This window comes from Apteryx mantelli, chromosome 1 (genome assembly GCF_036417845.1).
Source record: "Apteryx mantelli isolate bAptMan1 chromosome 1, bAptMan1.hap1, whole genome shotgun sequence".
Classification (NCBI taxonomy): Eukaryota; Metazoa; Chordata; class Aves; order Apterygiformes; family Apterygidae; genus Apteryx; species Apteryx mantelli.
This window is the reverse complement of record NC_089978.1, coordinates 28,331,276-28,347,263: the sequence shown is the minus strand read 5'-3', so window position 1 is coordinate 28,347,263 and position 15,988 is coordinate 28,331,276. Positions and strand designations below refer to the sequence as shown.

General features: G+C 39.5%; 1 protein-coding gene across 2 annotated transcripts in view; it reads left to right on the top strand.

Moving 5' to 3' along the window:
- DCLK1 (doublecortin like kinase 1) overlaps positions 1-15,988 on the top strand; it is a 251,411-nt gene that overhangs the window by 227,239 nt on the left and 8,184 nt on the right. Inside the window, exons 16-17 of one of the 2 annotated variants that reach the window (XM_067291218.1) lie at positions 7,333-7,446; positions 13,251-13,324. In XM_067291218.1, coding sequence (XP_067147319.1) covers positions 7,333-7,446; positions 13,251-13,324 — 188 coding nt within the window. The remainder of the gene's footprint in view (positions 1-7,332; positions 7,447-13,250; positions 13,325-15,988) is intronic. The other variant, XM_013962098.2, reaches the window with a different exon arrangement.

Below are 15,988 nucleotides of genomic sequence, written 5' to 3'. Positions count from 1 at the left end.
TTGAATTCACTCTGGTTTAGCTCCGCTGCACTTCTTACAGTCTTACAGACTTAGGAAGTCAAGCAAAGGAGGCAGGAGACCTGCATGGATGAGCAAGGAGCTCCTGGCAAAACTCAACCAGAAGAAGGAAGTATACAGAAAGTGGAAAGGGGGACAGGCCACTTGGGAGGAATATAGGAACGTTGTCAGAGTATGCAGGGATGTGACGAGGAAGGCTAAGGCCGTTTGGAATTAAATCTGGCAAGAAATGTCAAGGACAGCAAGAAGGGCTTCTTCAAATACATCAGCAGTAAGAGGAAGACTAGGGAAAATGTGGGCCCTTTGCTGAATGGGGTGGGTGCCCTGGTGACGAAGGATGCAGAGAAGGCAGAGTTACTGAATGCCTTCTTTGCTTCAGTCTTTACTGCTCAGGCCAGCCCTCAGGAACCCCAGATCCTGGCGGCAAGAGAGAAAGTCTGGAGAAAGGAAGACTTTCCCTTGGTGGAGGAGGATCAGGTTAGAGATCATTTAGGCAAACTTGACACCCACAAATCCATGGGACCTGATGGGATGCACCCACGAGTGCTGCGGGAGCTGGCGGATGTCATTGCTAAGCCACTCTCCATCATCTTTGAAAGGTCATGGAGACCAGGAGAGGTGCCTGAAGACTGGAAGAAAGCCAGTGTCACCCCAGTCTTCAAAAAGGGCAAGAAGGAGGAGCCAGGGAACTACAGGCCAGTCAGCCTCACTTCCATCCCTGGAAAGGTGATGGAGCAGCTCATGCTGGAGGCCATCTCCAAGCATGTGGAGGACAAGAAGGTGATCAGGAGTAGTCAGCATGGCTTCACCAAGGGGAAATCATGCTTAACCAGTCTGATAGCCTCCTATGATGGAATGACTGGCTGGGTAGATGAGGGGAGAGCAGTGGATGGTGTCTCCCTTGACTTCAGCAAGGCTTTTGACACTGTCTCCCATAACATCCTCATAGGGAAGCTCAGGAAGTGTGGGCTAGATGAGTGGACAGTGAGGTGGATTGAGAACTGGCTGAATGGCAGAGCTCAGAGGGTTGTGATCAGTGGCACAGAGTCTAGTTGGAGGCCTGTAGCTAGCGGTGTCCCCCAGGGGTCAGTACTGGGTCCAGTCTTGTCCAATTTAGTCATCAATGACCTGGATGAAGGGACAGAGTGCACCCTCAGCAAGTTTGCTGATGATACAAAACTGGGAGGAGTGGCTGATACGCCAGAGGGCTGCGCTGCCATTCAGAGAGACCTGGACAGGCTGGAGAGGTGGGCGGAGAGGAACCTCATGAAGTTCAGCAAAGGCAAGTGCAGGGTCCTGCACCTAGGGAGGAATAACCCTTGGCACCAGTACAGGTTGGGGGTTGACCTGCTGGAAAGCAGCTCTGCCGAGAAGGACCTGGGAGTGCTGGTGGACACCAAGTTAAGCATGAGGCAGCAATGTGCCCTTGTGGCCAAGAAGGCCAATGGTATCCTGGGGTGCATCAGGAAGAGTGTTGCCAGCAGGTGGAGGGAGGTGATCCTCCCCCTCTCCTCAGCCCTGGGGAGGCCACATCTGGAGTACTGTGTCCAGTTCTGGGCTCCCCAGTACAAGAGGGATGTGGCACTACTGGAGCAAGTCCAGCGAAGGGCTACAAAGATGATTAGGGGACTGGAGCATCTCTCTTATGAGGAAAGGCTGAGAGAGCTTGGCTTGTTTAGCTTGGAGAAGAGAAGGCTGAGAGGAGATCTTATTAACGTGTACAAGTATCTGAAGGGAGGGTGTCGAAAGGATGGGACCAGACTCTTTTCAGTGGTGCCCAGTGGCAGGATGCGAGGCAACGGGCACAAACTGAAACACAAGAAGCTCCATCTGAACATGAGGAAAAACTTTTTCACTGTGAGGGTGACAGTGCACTGGAACAGGTTGCCCAGAGAGGTTGTGGAGTCTCCTTCTCTGGAGATATTCAAAACCTTCCTGGACAGGGTCCTGTGCAACATGCTCTAGGTGACCCTGCTTGAGCAGGGGGGTTGGACTAGATGATCTGCAGAGGTCCCTTCCAACCTCAGCGATTCTGTGATTCTGTGATTATGTTGATTATAATTCTTTGCAATCAAAACCTGTAGCAGTTTTGTGCATAAATATCTCAAACAAGTATTCCCTGACAGTTCTATAATCTCTTCTTTTCTGTGCAATTACTGCTCTTAGCAACTGAGAGGAGTCAGTATTTTGTCTTCAGCAATATGCTAATGACAGTTCATAACACAGATCAAAACCTCTTTTTAATTCTCGTATGCATCTTCCAGATATTTTTTCTGGAAGGAGAAAGACTAGCACTGGGACCAGTTCAGGAAAGTACTTGAGCACATCTCAAAGTTTGCTTGTATTTCAAGGCATCACACATGGAAATGCTTAACATTAAGCATAAAATTAACTGGATTGTTCTAAAGCCTGGTTTACTTCAGGAGAAATCTGAACATGGCTGAGCTGAAACAAGTGCATAAATGTTTTCATAAAGGGTCACTTCCCTGAATTAATTCTCCTAAACAGGGAATGAATACACTTCCCCATATTTACAAAATGCTTGGAGATCTATGAGTCGTAATTACCTGAGCAATTTTCTGCAGCTTTTGTAAAATACTGTCTTTTTCTGTCCAAAAGAAAAATGGCTCGTGGAATTCTCATGTAACACTCCATTTTCCTGTTTAAATACTTCTCCATGGCACCAAATGATGGACTTACTTTTCCTTTTATTATTTTGGTTTTGGACCTATTCATAGTGGTAAGATTAGTGAAACTGCAGCTAAAATACTGGATAGGATAGCTGGATCGAAAAGCAGGCATGTATTTTCTTTGACAATTTTAAGGAAACATTTTCTCTCTTTGATCAGAACTTTGATAGAAGTGTTCTAACTGGTTACACTGTTTTAAACCATTTTGTAGATTGTAAATAACCATTCTACTTTATAGCAGCTTACTATGTGATTACTTGGTAAATTGCTGAGATTCCTGGAATGTACTTTGACAGCTTCAATAGGAGCCAACCTTCATTTCAGTTTCAGTTTTTGCTATAAAAATAGCTGGAATCCTCTTGGAAACTGCAAAACTTGTTATGGTCAGAGTCAGACCAGTAAAACAGTTCCTATGTCAATAATATCCCAGCTGTTTTCAATTCAAAAAACAAAACCTGAAAAGATGTTGGCTACTTGCCATTGCCACAGATGGAGATCTTGGATTCTAAATGCAATTCAGCAGCAGTTCTCTGCCCCCTCCATTTAGTTTATTTGGATTTGTCTCTCATATGCAGTACACTTAGACCTGGAAACAAATCCATCAGTTTATACTTTCCCTACTGGGACCCCAGCTCTTTCCTTTACCTGCTCAAATTCTTTGCAAAACCGAAGAGTTATAAAGGGGCTGGAAGCTTGAGGTCTGGCATTTTAAACATTGGTAATATATAACCTGAAGTATGCTAGTGGCAAGTTATGGGACAAATCTACTCTCTTTTTGTTGGATGAGTAGTAAATATTTTCTAATTTATTGTACAGCATTGATCAGAGAATGCTGAAAGAGAAGGATTACATTCTGTAAATCCTTCTTTGTTAAACTAATCAATCTAAAACGTGGTGTGTTGTTGCTGGAGGAGTAAGATTGTACACCCCAGCCTGAAAAGAATTAGGGAAACTAGCTTTAAAATATTTCCTTAACCATACTTGTCTTGGAGATTTGAATGTGAAATAAATGAATAACCGAACAGCAAATAGTAATAAAGTGAGCATTTGTAAGGAAGTTAATTTCAAAAGACATTTCTTGTTCAGCAGCTGCAGTATTTTTGGTCACACCCTAAGACACTGCCCAAAGAAAAATCTCCTTGTAGTCCTTAAAGGAAACAGAGTCAAAAAGCTTTTCCGACACTTTTATTTGCCCTATTTTTCTGCTGTTATTTATATAATGACCTCTTCATCTGGTGCATTTAGGCCTGGAAAGTAAACCTCTTGTGACCAGCTTGTGAAATGGATCTGAGTGCTTCAGGCAGTAGAAGTCTGGGAATCCTGAACTTTGTTCAGTCTTTTTAACACTTTTTTTTCTTTGAGTGGCAATGTGTCCTGCCTTATAGAATGATGCAAATATGGAATAGTGCTTATTGCATACTCAAGTTATGTCAGAACCCTCTGCCTCATTTTTATGGGGTTTCATTTTTTTTAATACTTGCAAATAGAACAAAAAGGTATTTTACGGAGCCTGGTGAAAAAAGATCTCAAGATCCCAAGCAGTGAACAGGGTCCAGGTGAAAAATCAAATTCTGGACCAGGGTTTTGAAATGGTCAATGATTTTGGATGTGTAATTTTTGAAACATGCTAAGGAGAGCTCTTTTTCCAGAGGGTCAGCAGTCAGCATTTCCTGAAGCTCATGACTCTTTAAAGTTCACAGAGTTGAGCACCAAAAACTGCTAGTCATCTTTAAAAGATCTTGTCCTGACTGCTAAAGGTTAAGATGAAATTCTGTGATCATCACCCCTTGCAAGAAATAGTTCATACAGCTAAAGGCTAAAGTAGAGGAAAGAAACAATATTAATCTCTTTAGGGCCTGACATTCTTCCCGTTACAGCATCTTGATGAAATTCTTGTCAGGAATATTAAGCCTATTCTGCCATTCTACAGCTTGTCCTGCTGATTCTTGTGAATCTGATGTTTTTCTTCACTTCCAGCCTTTTTAAACTGCAGAGCAATTTGTTTTGTATGTAGATAAACAGCTGTCATCTCTCACCCTCAATATCTATCTATTTTAGTGTTGGTTGAAGTGATTCCAGGAGCCAGTGTACATAAATTAACTTGTTTATAAAGCACTTTGGAATAAAAAAAGATATCTAGTAAACATCAGGTAGCACCCATAGCAGTTAGAAAATTTAACAATGACAGAATAATTCCCATATATACCTATGTGGCATCTTAAATTGAGCTGGAAGATATATTATCTAAAAGCTGGAGCCAATGCTATGCATCTCTGGCATATTGTCACTGAAATGTGTGTGTGTGTGTGGGGGGGCTTCACCAGTAAAACATTACCACAATCTTGGTAAGTATTGTCTTCTCTGTAATTTAGTCTTTTGACAAGATGACATGGAAGTTTGGCAAGCTTTCATGTCAAGAAAGCCAAGAGAATAATTTTATTTTTTTCCTCCTGTGAAGAAGAGTTCACTTTATAGACTAGCTTTCTTCTGGGAAAGGCATGGTCAGCAGAATGCAGGTTATTTTTAGAGGTCATATACCACCGAGCCAAGACTCCCCAGTGCTAGACCGTAATCAGCTACTGTACTGTATTGTTTTGTTTTGTATTTTGCAGCTGTGTGCACTTGACCATATTTTGCCAGCTGAGACGTTTCGTTAAGGGGTGAGCGAGGGATCTCTAAACACAAACTCCCTGAACTAAATAAATCACAAACCAAAACCAACCTCCCTAAAGTTCCCATGTGCTCACAGAGATCATGATTTACTGCAGCAACTGTCTAACTCTTAAAGTGCCCTCAGAATTGCTGGGAAGCCAGAAAAATGAATGCTTGTGACCTCACTATATTCTGATCTTGTCTCTTGTTTATGTATGTTCTGCTAGAAGTCCATTTAAGTGGATTTAAAAAATCTTTTTTCAACTGTTGATAGCTACAGATACAAAGCAGTAATACCCCAGGATGACCATTGTGGATACCAGTGGCCTGATATCCTGCATATTCTGCTAGGGAGAAAGTCTCACCAAACAGTGGCTTTTTGCACTGCTTCCCAAGCAGCCTGCCAGTCATACTGGTTGGTTTCTGCCTTCTGAATCAGTTGCAAGAGGCCTTGTTTTCAGTTTCCAAATAATTACTTTCTTGGGCTTGAATTTAACTGCTGACTTGTGTATGGCTGCAAGTGCCCTTCTTTTTGCTAGGGTTTTGCTTCTGCTTGGAGCATGTCCATGTGCCTCGGTGCAGATACAGATGTTCGCTCTGAGAAGCAGGCAAGAGTAGCCTGGAGAAGGCACCTCCCTAGCCCAGCTGCGCAGCTTCTGGACTGAAGCTATCGCCCAGGTGGCTAGCTGGGTGCACAGGGCAGAAGAACATGTGTCTACCTATACTTGGCCATGTAGTTGTGTGCCTACTTTTACCTCAAGTTAACTCAGGTTGAGAACATGTGTTTTTTGGCAAGGAAGCAAAGGCCGCCCATAGCTGACTCCCAACCTTCTCTGTTTCCTGCCTGGGCAGTGTGTGCCTCTGGCTCTGTTTTGCCACAGCATCACAGGCTTGTGTGTCTTGTGACAGGGGAGGGAGTTGTAGTACCTTGTTGAAGCTTACTGTTACAGATTATCAGTCAGACTTCTGTGAAGGAAGCTCAAGTTTCAGAGGTGACTTCGTTTAGCTATAGTTTTAATATGGTAAAATCACAGTCTGCAATTGTGCAAATGGTTATCTGTCATTCGTATTTCCAGGGAACACGATAGCAAGTCGTTAGCCTGCACCTCAACTGACTTGCAGAGGTATACCATGATATATCCTCCTGTTTGTGAGGTCCTGTGTTCACCCACAGTGAAGGTTTCAGTTGAGACATGTCTCAGCTCCCACCTTGCCTGGATTTCCTCTCCATGGGGCTCAGTGAGAGCTGGAACATTAGCAGGAACATTCACTCAACCCAGTAGTTCCTAATCTTTATGACTGGGTTGTGGAGGTCCCATTTAGGAATTATAAATTGCCTTATCTCAGTTCAGTTTTTGACAAACATCTAGTACGTGCTTGTATCAAGCTCCCTCAAGATTTAAAGTCTTCCCCTCACACTGCTACAGGGGAACTTCCTCTTTTTTCTTACTGAAAGACAATTTGTTTAAAACAGAGTGTCTCCACAAATGGTGTATCACGGGGCTTCCTCTCCTTCCTACCAAAACTGGACTTCTGGTTTCTGTAATCTCTTGAGCACTTTCTACTTTCGAGATCATTATCTTTAAATTTATTTGATGAGTCAACAGAATAAGGAATGGGTCCAAGCTTATCACACATTAAAATATTCATGGCCATAAAAACAACTGGACAGTGGAAGTTAAGATGGTAGAAATAAGAATAAAATATTTAATAATTATTATTATTTAATGTTACCAAAAGTTTGAGAGGGAGATAATAGGTAAAGAAGACGAGAGAGGCTGGTTTCATGGTCTAATATGATGCTCATCTTACAAATAGCTTAGATATTTTAATGGGGACAATGACTGTCAAATACTTCATTACAGGTTTTTTCTTAAACTTTTCTGCGTTGACAGGTGCTATCAGAATCACCTCACAATACCTTTTTCCGCATTTTCTCTCTGAAGTTTTATTTTGTTTTGTTTCTCTGCAGGATGATGGCCTTCCAGAGAATGAACATCAGCTATCAGTAGCTGGGAAGATAAAGAAGCATTTCAACACAGGCCCTAAACTGAACAGCACAGCAGCTGGAGTTTCTGTCATAGCAGTAAGCATCTGAAATACACAGCTGAAACATTTAAATATGTGACCACAAGGCAGTGTGTGTTTAGGAGATGCCACCAAGAGAAACCAGAGAGGGTCAATCTATAGATAATTCTAGCATTTAATTAATATATTTAGTCTGATATTGTGCACAATTTCTCCATTGATTCTCCTTGTGAGTCATATTGTTATTTAACAGCCCTAGGATAACAAAAAGTAAGCACACTTCTACATTTTAGCAGAAGATCAGTGGGCTAACGCCAATGTAAATTCAGCATTTTAAACTGTGGGATCGTGACATTTTACTTGGCAGCAGAATCATCACATGGATTGAGGCAACACAGAGGTTGTAGAAGAAGGACAGCAGCACTTTACAATGAGTGGAAATCACTCTAAAATTGTAACAGAAAATCTGTACAGCAACCTGAGCTTCTCTTCTCTGAAGATACCAAAGAGAGCTATGATGATTCACTGCATGCTGAAAAGTGCTGCCTTCATAGTTTATACTAATTAGCCATTTCAGATGTAGCTGAGCAACAACATTTTACTCGGTTACATGCCCCAAGTACATACAGCTCACTAGCTGCTTCCCTTTTGGGCAGAAGGACTAAATTTGTTAAAGACTTAATAAATCTTCTTGCTACCTTCTGTACAGTCTAGGTATTCCAAGTTAGAATGTATTGGAGCTTCTGAAACCAAGCCTGACCAAACTCTTGACCAAGCTCTGCTGAGATTTCAGTGGCATCCTCAGTGCAGCATAAATCACATACATTTGTTTTTTTTTTCCAAAGATGAACATGTGTATTAGATATATATGCACATGGAATATATTCAGCATTTTATGAGATTATTCATACTAATGCCATTAAATAGTAACATGTACATCCTTTACATTTTCGATGCATCTGCCTGTGTTTGTAAGCTTTTCTTTATTACTCATGGTAATGTTAATGCTCCAGATAGTCACTAAAAATAAGTGACACATTAAACATAACCATTCCCATATCGGATTACTCAGTGTTCATTCCCAGCTTCCATAAATTGCAGGTGGTGTGACTGCACATGTACACTTTCTTGTACTGTTTCCACTTTCATGTTTCTCAGCTTAGCCCCTCCAGTGGTGAGTTAAATCAGCATGAAGTAAACTCAGCTCAGCACATGCAATCTGGCTCACAGGTGTGATCTCTTTGTGCAGCAAAATGGATACTCTCTCAAAGTTACTTGGTATAAGTACTTACAATTTCAAGCTGTGCCTCTCTCATTTTTTTTTACTCTTTCCAACCCTAAATTTCCTCAACATGGAAGCAAATTGTCCCTCATGCTTTTCTTAGGTTTTCTCAGTCATCAGCTAACATAGTCAGCATTTTTTATGTTCATTTTTTAAGTAATAGTACTGCAACAGCTCTCCCACAACTAAAACATCACATACCCATTGCTCATCTGAAATGCAGGTATGTTCTGTACAGACTAGTTGAAACCGTGTTCTGTTCGAATGGACTGCCAGCACGCTTGTCCATGAGAATTACTGCTCAGAGCCTCTATGCAAATGATTTCAAAGCTTAGAAGCAAGAAATGATGCCTCTGTCCTCATCCATCCCTCGCCTCCTTTATTTTTTTAATTTCCCCACCCTCTTTTTTTTCTTTGCCCCAGTTGCTCTGGCAAGGAACTGTTTACATCCGTTTGACCCTTGAGTAATGAAAAAAGGCACTGTAGCGAATCTTTCCACTGAAAAACATTATACATCAGAAAAAATATGTATATACATGTATATGTTAATTTATATTCTTTAACAGCTTTTTTTTTAGTATTTGAAAATTTAACAAATTATTTTTAGTGGTCACTTCTATGGGTAAACATCACACTTTGGCATGATGAATTCTGCAGTTTTGCCTATAAAGTAGAAATGTTCAGAATATTTTAAAAAATTCAGAAAGTGATTTGGTTAGCTGTTGGCACTTATTTTCTAAAAACTTGGAGAAGCTGGGGAAGTACAAATACCTTTAGTGTTTTGGTAATGTTTCAGAAGGCTGGATAATTTTGATTTTAAGAATAAATTACCTTTATTTTATACAAAACTAACTTAATAAGTAAAATAAAGCCAAAAGCAAAACAACAAAACCTTTAATTGTTGTTGCTGCATTTAAAAGCATGTGTAACATAGATTTGACATGCTTAGTCATTAGAGTTTTACGTTTGGGAATCTTCCTTTTCACTGTGATATCAAATATCAAAGAAGTAAATCTTACTAACTAAGCCTGCTCTACATTTAGAATTTTCAAAGTATACACAGATGCTGTAACATATTGTTCAGCACTAAAGGAGTGCACTAAGTATATTTTCTAAAAGAACAGGTTTTTTGTGCTTGCCTGTATGTTTACTGTAACTTTTTGAGAGAATGCTTGTGTATATAATATATAATGATGAATTCTATATATTATATAGCACATCTGTGTTTGTGTGTGTTTGTGAAAATGTGTTAATATGTGCATATATTTATATAGATTACTTAATATTATCAAATATAAATCTTAGCATTATTTTGAATTTATAACTTCATTTATGTACAGACAGAGCTAATCTGTGGTATTTAGTTCTTAATTTATCCTCACACTGGTATGATATTATATGCCTATTTTTTTTTTGTGGTAAGAAGTAACACACCTCACAGATCTCAAGCTATATTCATCATATGCACCAATTAAAACTAATATGAAAATTAAGTTAATAAGGATGTGTTTGTGGTCAGCATGATTGGCTGGAAGTTTGAAGCCACATGTATTTTACATGCATGTACTGTGGCTGCTGCTTCCTTCAGCAATGTTCCAATACATTGTGTTTACTCCTTTTGTTCAGGTAAACGTTTGCTTTGTTTACATAGTAATTCTCAGTAAAAGTTGGCTCTGACTGTTCAGGCCAGACACATACTACGAGTTCTCATACGCGTGTCCAGACTTAAAGTTTGTCTACCTTTAAAAGGATTTGTCTGTTTGGACAAACTACCGTAATGAATGTGCTGTGCATGCCTGGCAAAGCAGTTCCTTTGCTGATGTAGCTGAAGATGATTCCTCAAACAAAGTAACTATCCAGGCAAAGAGAAGGGGGTTTTGGTACATTAAAGCATCATTAAAAGTTCTGCCAGCATCAATATGTCAGTCAAAAAAATCAATCATTCCCTTAAAGCAACATAGCTTTGCCAGCAAAATTTAATTGGAGAGCCAGCTTTTAAAACAGCTGTAAAATTAAGAAAGCCCTAAAAAACATTGCTTGCTGATGGGAGAGTATTTTGGAGAAAGATCACTGTTCTTGCCCTGTTCTTAAACTCTTTTCATAAGCATCTACTACAGGTCGCTGTCAAAGACAGGCTGCTAGATTAGGTGCCCCTTTGGCCTGTCTCTCAACAACCATGTTTCTATTAGTTATGTGCCAAAACATTTGCAGGATCAGGTTTCTCATATAACTTTCCAACAGGAATAATATTTTATAATTTCACTGTGGTGTTTATAAAAGCTACTGCAGTAAAAAACATAAACCAGGTATTTACTAAATAGACTTTTTAAAAGTTTGGGATACAATTTTTCATTCAGCTCTTCAAGTATGTCATCCCAGTGTTTCTTTGGCCACTAAACAATACCATGTGGCAGTGCCCTATGCATTTTATTACAGTATCTAAAGTAAGCAAGAGGAAGCCAAAATAAATTTTTAAGAATGCTTTGCAATCCAGAGGTGTGCTGTAATTCTGTATATTAACTGAGCATTGTTCAGTTTGTGTTCTTGTCTGAAGTGTTAAAGCTTTGCCTGTATGTTGTCACTTTTGTGCTTGTATTTTTGCCATTATTAAGACAGAAGAAAAGACTAATGATAGTGTTATGTTAAGGGTTTATGAGGTCTCTGTCTTGGCAATGGGAGTAAATTCCAGGTTGAGAGTCACACGAACCAGGTAGGAAAGAAAAAGAGAGAAGCTTCTCTGAGAGCCAATGGCCTGGCAGTACGTCCAGCGATGGGAACGCAGGCTTCGCAGCTGGCAGCTTTTTGCCTCCTAAGAGCTGAGAACACCCCAGTTGGCCGAGGACGCAAATCGGGGTGCCACCTGATGCTGGCGGAGGGGAAGGCAGCAGAGGAGGCATTTCCATGCTTTCTGCTGATTACAAAATAAAATCACATATCACAAGTGGCATTTCTAGGAGCAGGATTTCTTGGGTGGTGAGGAAGAGAAGCCAAGTCTATTAGTTTTGTTTGGCTTAAAGAAGAACCTGTGACTCAAATGTCACTTTGCAGCTGTGTGTGTTGTTCTGGGATCATTGTGTATAATCAGTTTTTTCCTAGAATAATTTCCACGGTGACTAAATTGTTTGACCTCATATTAGAAATCTAATTTCCTCGATTTTCCTCTGTATTTCTTTTTGTCTATTAGATTTCTGAACAGTATTTTTTGGTCTTTTTTTAAAAAAACAGTCCTTTTGTGTATTTTATATGCAGTATACTAGGCAGCCAGTAGATGGCAATAGTAGACCAGTGTAGTTAAGCCTACAGAAAATTAACTATAGGTACAGGGTTCTCATGTTTTTAAACAGGAAACGTCCTTTAAATAATTCTAAATAAAATGAAACAGGCATTGTTTTAACCAAACGGAATAAATTATTAAATTCTAGACTTGCAATGTAGGCATCAAGAAAATTTTAAATTTATTTAGATCCTAAAGGCACTTAAAGTAGTTGGTAGGTAGGAATGTGTTGAAGTGCTTTTCTGAATTTAGAATTAGTAACTGTCATCCGTATTGGAAATATATGCCACACTCCTAATGAAGCACAAAATGGCCTTTTCTCTTCATAGGGCACAATGAGAAAATCATTGCAATCTCCAATATTAAAGTGGGCAGAGTGTCTCTCTCAAGATATTTTCCCCTAAAATTTTATTTAACTCAGTTAAATGCTCTCTCAACCATATTTTAGTACAGCACAGAAGGGTTAGAGAAAACAACACATTTTCTTTGTTCCTGTACACATAATTCTGCTAGCGATAAGCTTAAACTTAAAAGATCTATAGTTCTTAAATTATATCATGAGCGCACTTTGCTGGACACAATGTTAAGTTCATTTCCATTTTGACTTTAATTGGTGCAATTTTAAATGTAACAGTTTTGAACTTTTATCTTTTTGAGCATGAGGTGTAAGCTGAAATGATAAACAATGTTATTCATGGCTCTGAGTGGTCCTACTCTCCAAGGTTAATGCATTTTTAAAAATGAATTACCATGATTGATGGGGTATCAAAACCTGATTCTTTTCATCTTTGCACATTCCATGATTATGAAGCAGCCTAATTTAAGCCTTGTGTAGTCTGTCTAGCCTGCTCCTTGTGATGGTTGCACTGCATTTTTTAAAATTATTAAACCTCTCAGTTTAATTGCAAAAGATAATTTTCCATTACTGGTACGTGCAACTTAAAAGGGCACTTCTGTCTTTGGAGGTAACAGGATATTTGTCAGACTTTTAAATGAATGCATTATGCATTAGGTAACCTATTTCGCAAACTACATTTTAGTTCGAATAAATTGGCTTCTAATTTAGCAAAACTGAACCTAGTTAGTATCTTTTTCTTTTGTTTCTTTTCTTTTTTCTTTTCCTTTCTTTCTTTCTTCTTCTTTTTTTCTTTTTTCTGTCTCCAGTGCGTAGATTTAGGCTGTTAGATAAGTGCCTTCTGAAAGTGAAAACCGTAAATATGCACTAAATAAGGAACAGCTTGCTCTGGAGTCTTAATTCTTTAGCATTATGTCGATCCACTGAGTTGCCCCGTTTCTCTCTGCTCAGCTGGACCACGGGTTTACCATCAAGAGATCAGGGTCTTTGGACTACTACCAACAACCAGGAATGTATTGGATAAGGTATGAGATGGTGCAGCTCCAACAGTCAGTGTTTCCATGGCAACGTGCTGGCAGTCTCCATTAACCAGTTCCTTCGGTGGATAAACATGCTTTTTGATTTGTTACCCAGTCCATATGCTGCTTTATCGGTTTCATTTGAATCTTGATTGAGACGCCACACCCCCTCATTCCCTTTCTTCACCCATTATCCACACCGGCATCGCCAGCTTTCTCTTCATTGCACATGCTCAGTTTCAATTTTCCTTAGAGTTAAAAGGACAGTGTATATAGAAAATCTGCTAGATATGCTGAAGTATGCACCCTCCCCCTCCTCACTGCTTGTTAAGGCATCTGCTTCCTGTGCGCTCCTGTTTTTAAACACATGGAGCAGCAACAGGCTCTCAGCATATATTTTCCTCTTTTTCCATGTGAGATGTAGAGCTATATACTGTCATTTTAAACCCACAAAACACAATCCTTACCTTAGATTGAACAATGCATTTGCATTACATAGTACGTAGAAACTCTCCGAAGTTCAATGAAATACAATGCATTGTGTGTGCTGGTAAGCTTGTGTTTCTAACAGTGCATTTTTTCTATTTTATTTTCAAAACCCTTCTGATACCTATTCCTTTTTATTTATTCTTTTAATACTGCATGATTCTTTTTAATATATTTTTTCTTCATTGTGTGACTGTGCCAGGGTTGTCATTAGTTGGCTTGACCTGTATGAAAAAATGGGACCTTGGGCAGGAGGGGGTTATTCTGGAGTAGGGGCAAGGAGGGATCCTGTTCTACTAGCCCACGGGAGGCCCCCACACCACCTCAATCAATCGAGTACCCTGCAATTTCCATCAAGTGGTTATTTGCTGGCTTTTCTCCTTGTTATTACTCACTAGACCTCATTTGTGATAGCTCGAGAAATTTCTAAAAGCTCCTCGTGAAACCTGAGTTTTTCTAACGCTGCAGTTATTGAAGCCTTTAAAAACTTACCTTTGAGGTATTTGGAAAAATGCAGCAAATTAACCACATTAGTGAAACAGCAGAGATGATCACTGCAAGTATTTCCAGGAAAGTAAAATTCCCTCCCTGTATCATTTCACTGAATGCATGAATCAGACTACAGCACAGTTTCCATAAAACCTAGCGGTTCCCTGAGCGCACACTAAGAATTAGGTAGATTCTGGTATGGATCTTCTGGGGGAAAAAAAAGAAAAAATCTCCTCTTCAGACAAGAAGTAGAAAAGTAGTTCCCATCCATCAATGAATTAAATGCTGGCTAAAAATAATCGAGAAACACTTTCACTCCAAGTGTTCTAATGTGTTTGAGTATCTGTAATTCTAGCCTATTGCATTTGTGTTCATGGCTATATTCCTACTGCAACTTGTAAAAAATAGCTAAATGTGCTTTGTCTGTTGTGTCAGTTAGCATCATGCTTCACACAACTCTAGTCTTACAACATAGTGGACTTAGGAGACAGCGGCACGGCATCTGTGCTTTTTCTTTTTGAAGAAGGGGGGAATCACCAGCATTTCTGTGGGTCCTGAGCGCCCAGCTTTACCTACGTGTGGGTTTGGTAGTATTGGAAATATTTTTCTTTTCACTTACTAAGGAAAGATGACTTTTTTTGTCAAGTAGAACTTTGTCAAATAGTTGCAAATTTAATATTTCCTCTGTAAAAACAGAGGAGAGCTCATAGGAGCTTTATTGCTGATTTGTCTTTCCAGAGTTTAATTACTATCCATTATCAGCTTATACTCCTTTTCTACTTTACTATTTTTTGTTTTACACGACGAATTCAATACTGTCTTTCCATTTGTCATACTCAGTATTTAGATCTTTTAAAAATCCAGCTTCAGAGGGAACAGACCACCTGAAATAAGAGTTTGTGATAAAAGAGAGTGTCTCCTCTCAGATTGGCCTTGACTCAGTTTAACTGCAAAGCCCAGATTTTGAAACAAACCATATGCATCTTGGGGAGTGGGGGTTGGGGGGCAGCCTCTAATTCTGCAAGTTGGTAAATAAATAAACGCTATAAAAAAGGCCATTTGACTAAAGCACTAGTAATGGCTGCCATGGGCATACAAAATGACACATCCCTGAATAATGGACTGGAGCAGATGGGCGATAATCTCTCTTATTCATACATAAACTGCTCTGTTTTCCAGCTGGGGGCAGTAACAACAATGTTTATAGTTAGTGCTTTCTAAACAGTGCACCTAGTGTGCAAAGGCAAATTGGGAAAGTGGTGCTCATAGGCGTATATGCTTAATTAGGAAATGCTATAACACTTGGTACCTCAGAAGAGGCACTGGTCTGTAGTTTTTCTTCTTTCCTCTCCAAGAAACAAAAGCTTTACAGAGCAACTACTGTAGTGACCAACATTTTAGTATAAATAAAACCATCTCAATTTAGCAGTAGTTTACTTTTTAGTAGTGACTGTAAGCCCAAATGCAAAGCATATGAAATGTTCATCAACTCCCATATATAAAACAGTTAATTTATCACAGGCCCATGAAAAGTAACCCGAATTCACAAGTACAGCAATATGGGAAAGCATGTCCAAAGTAAAATGTAATACTCCCTTTGTTAATATTTATTAAACTATTCATTTCTTCTCCACTCCTTTGATCATTTTCATCCCTAGTTTCTAGTAGTCTTCTAAGATATCTTTTTAAATGGCA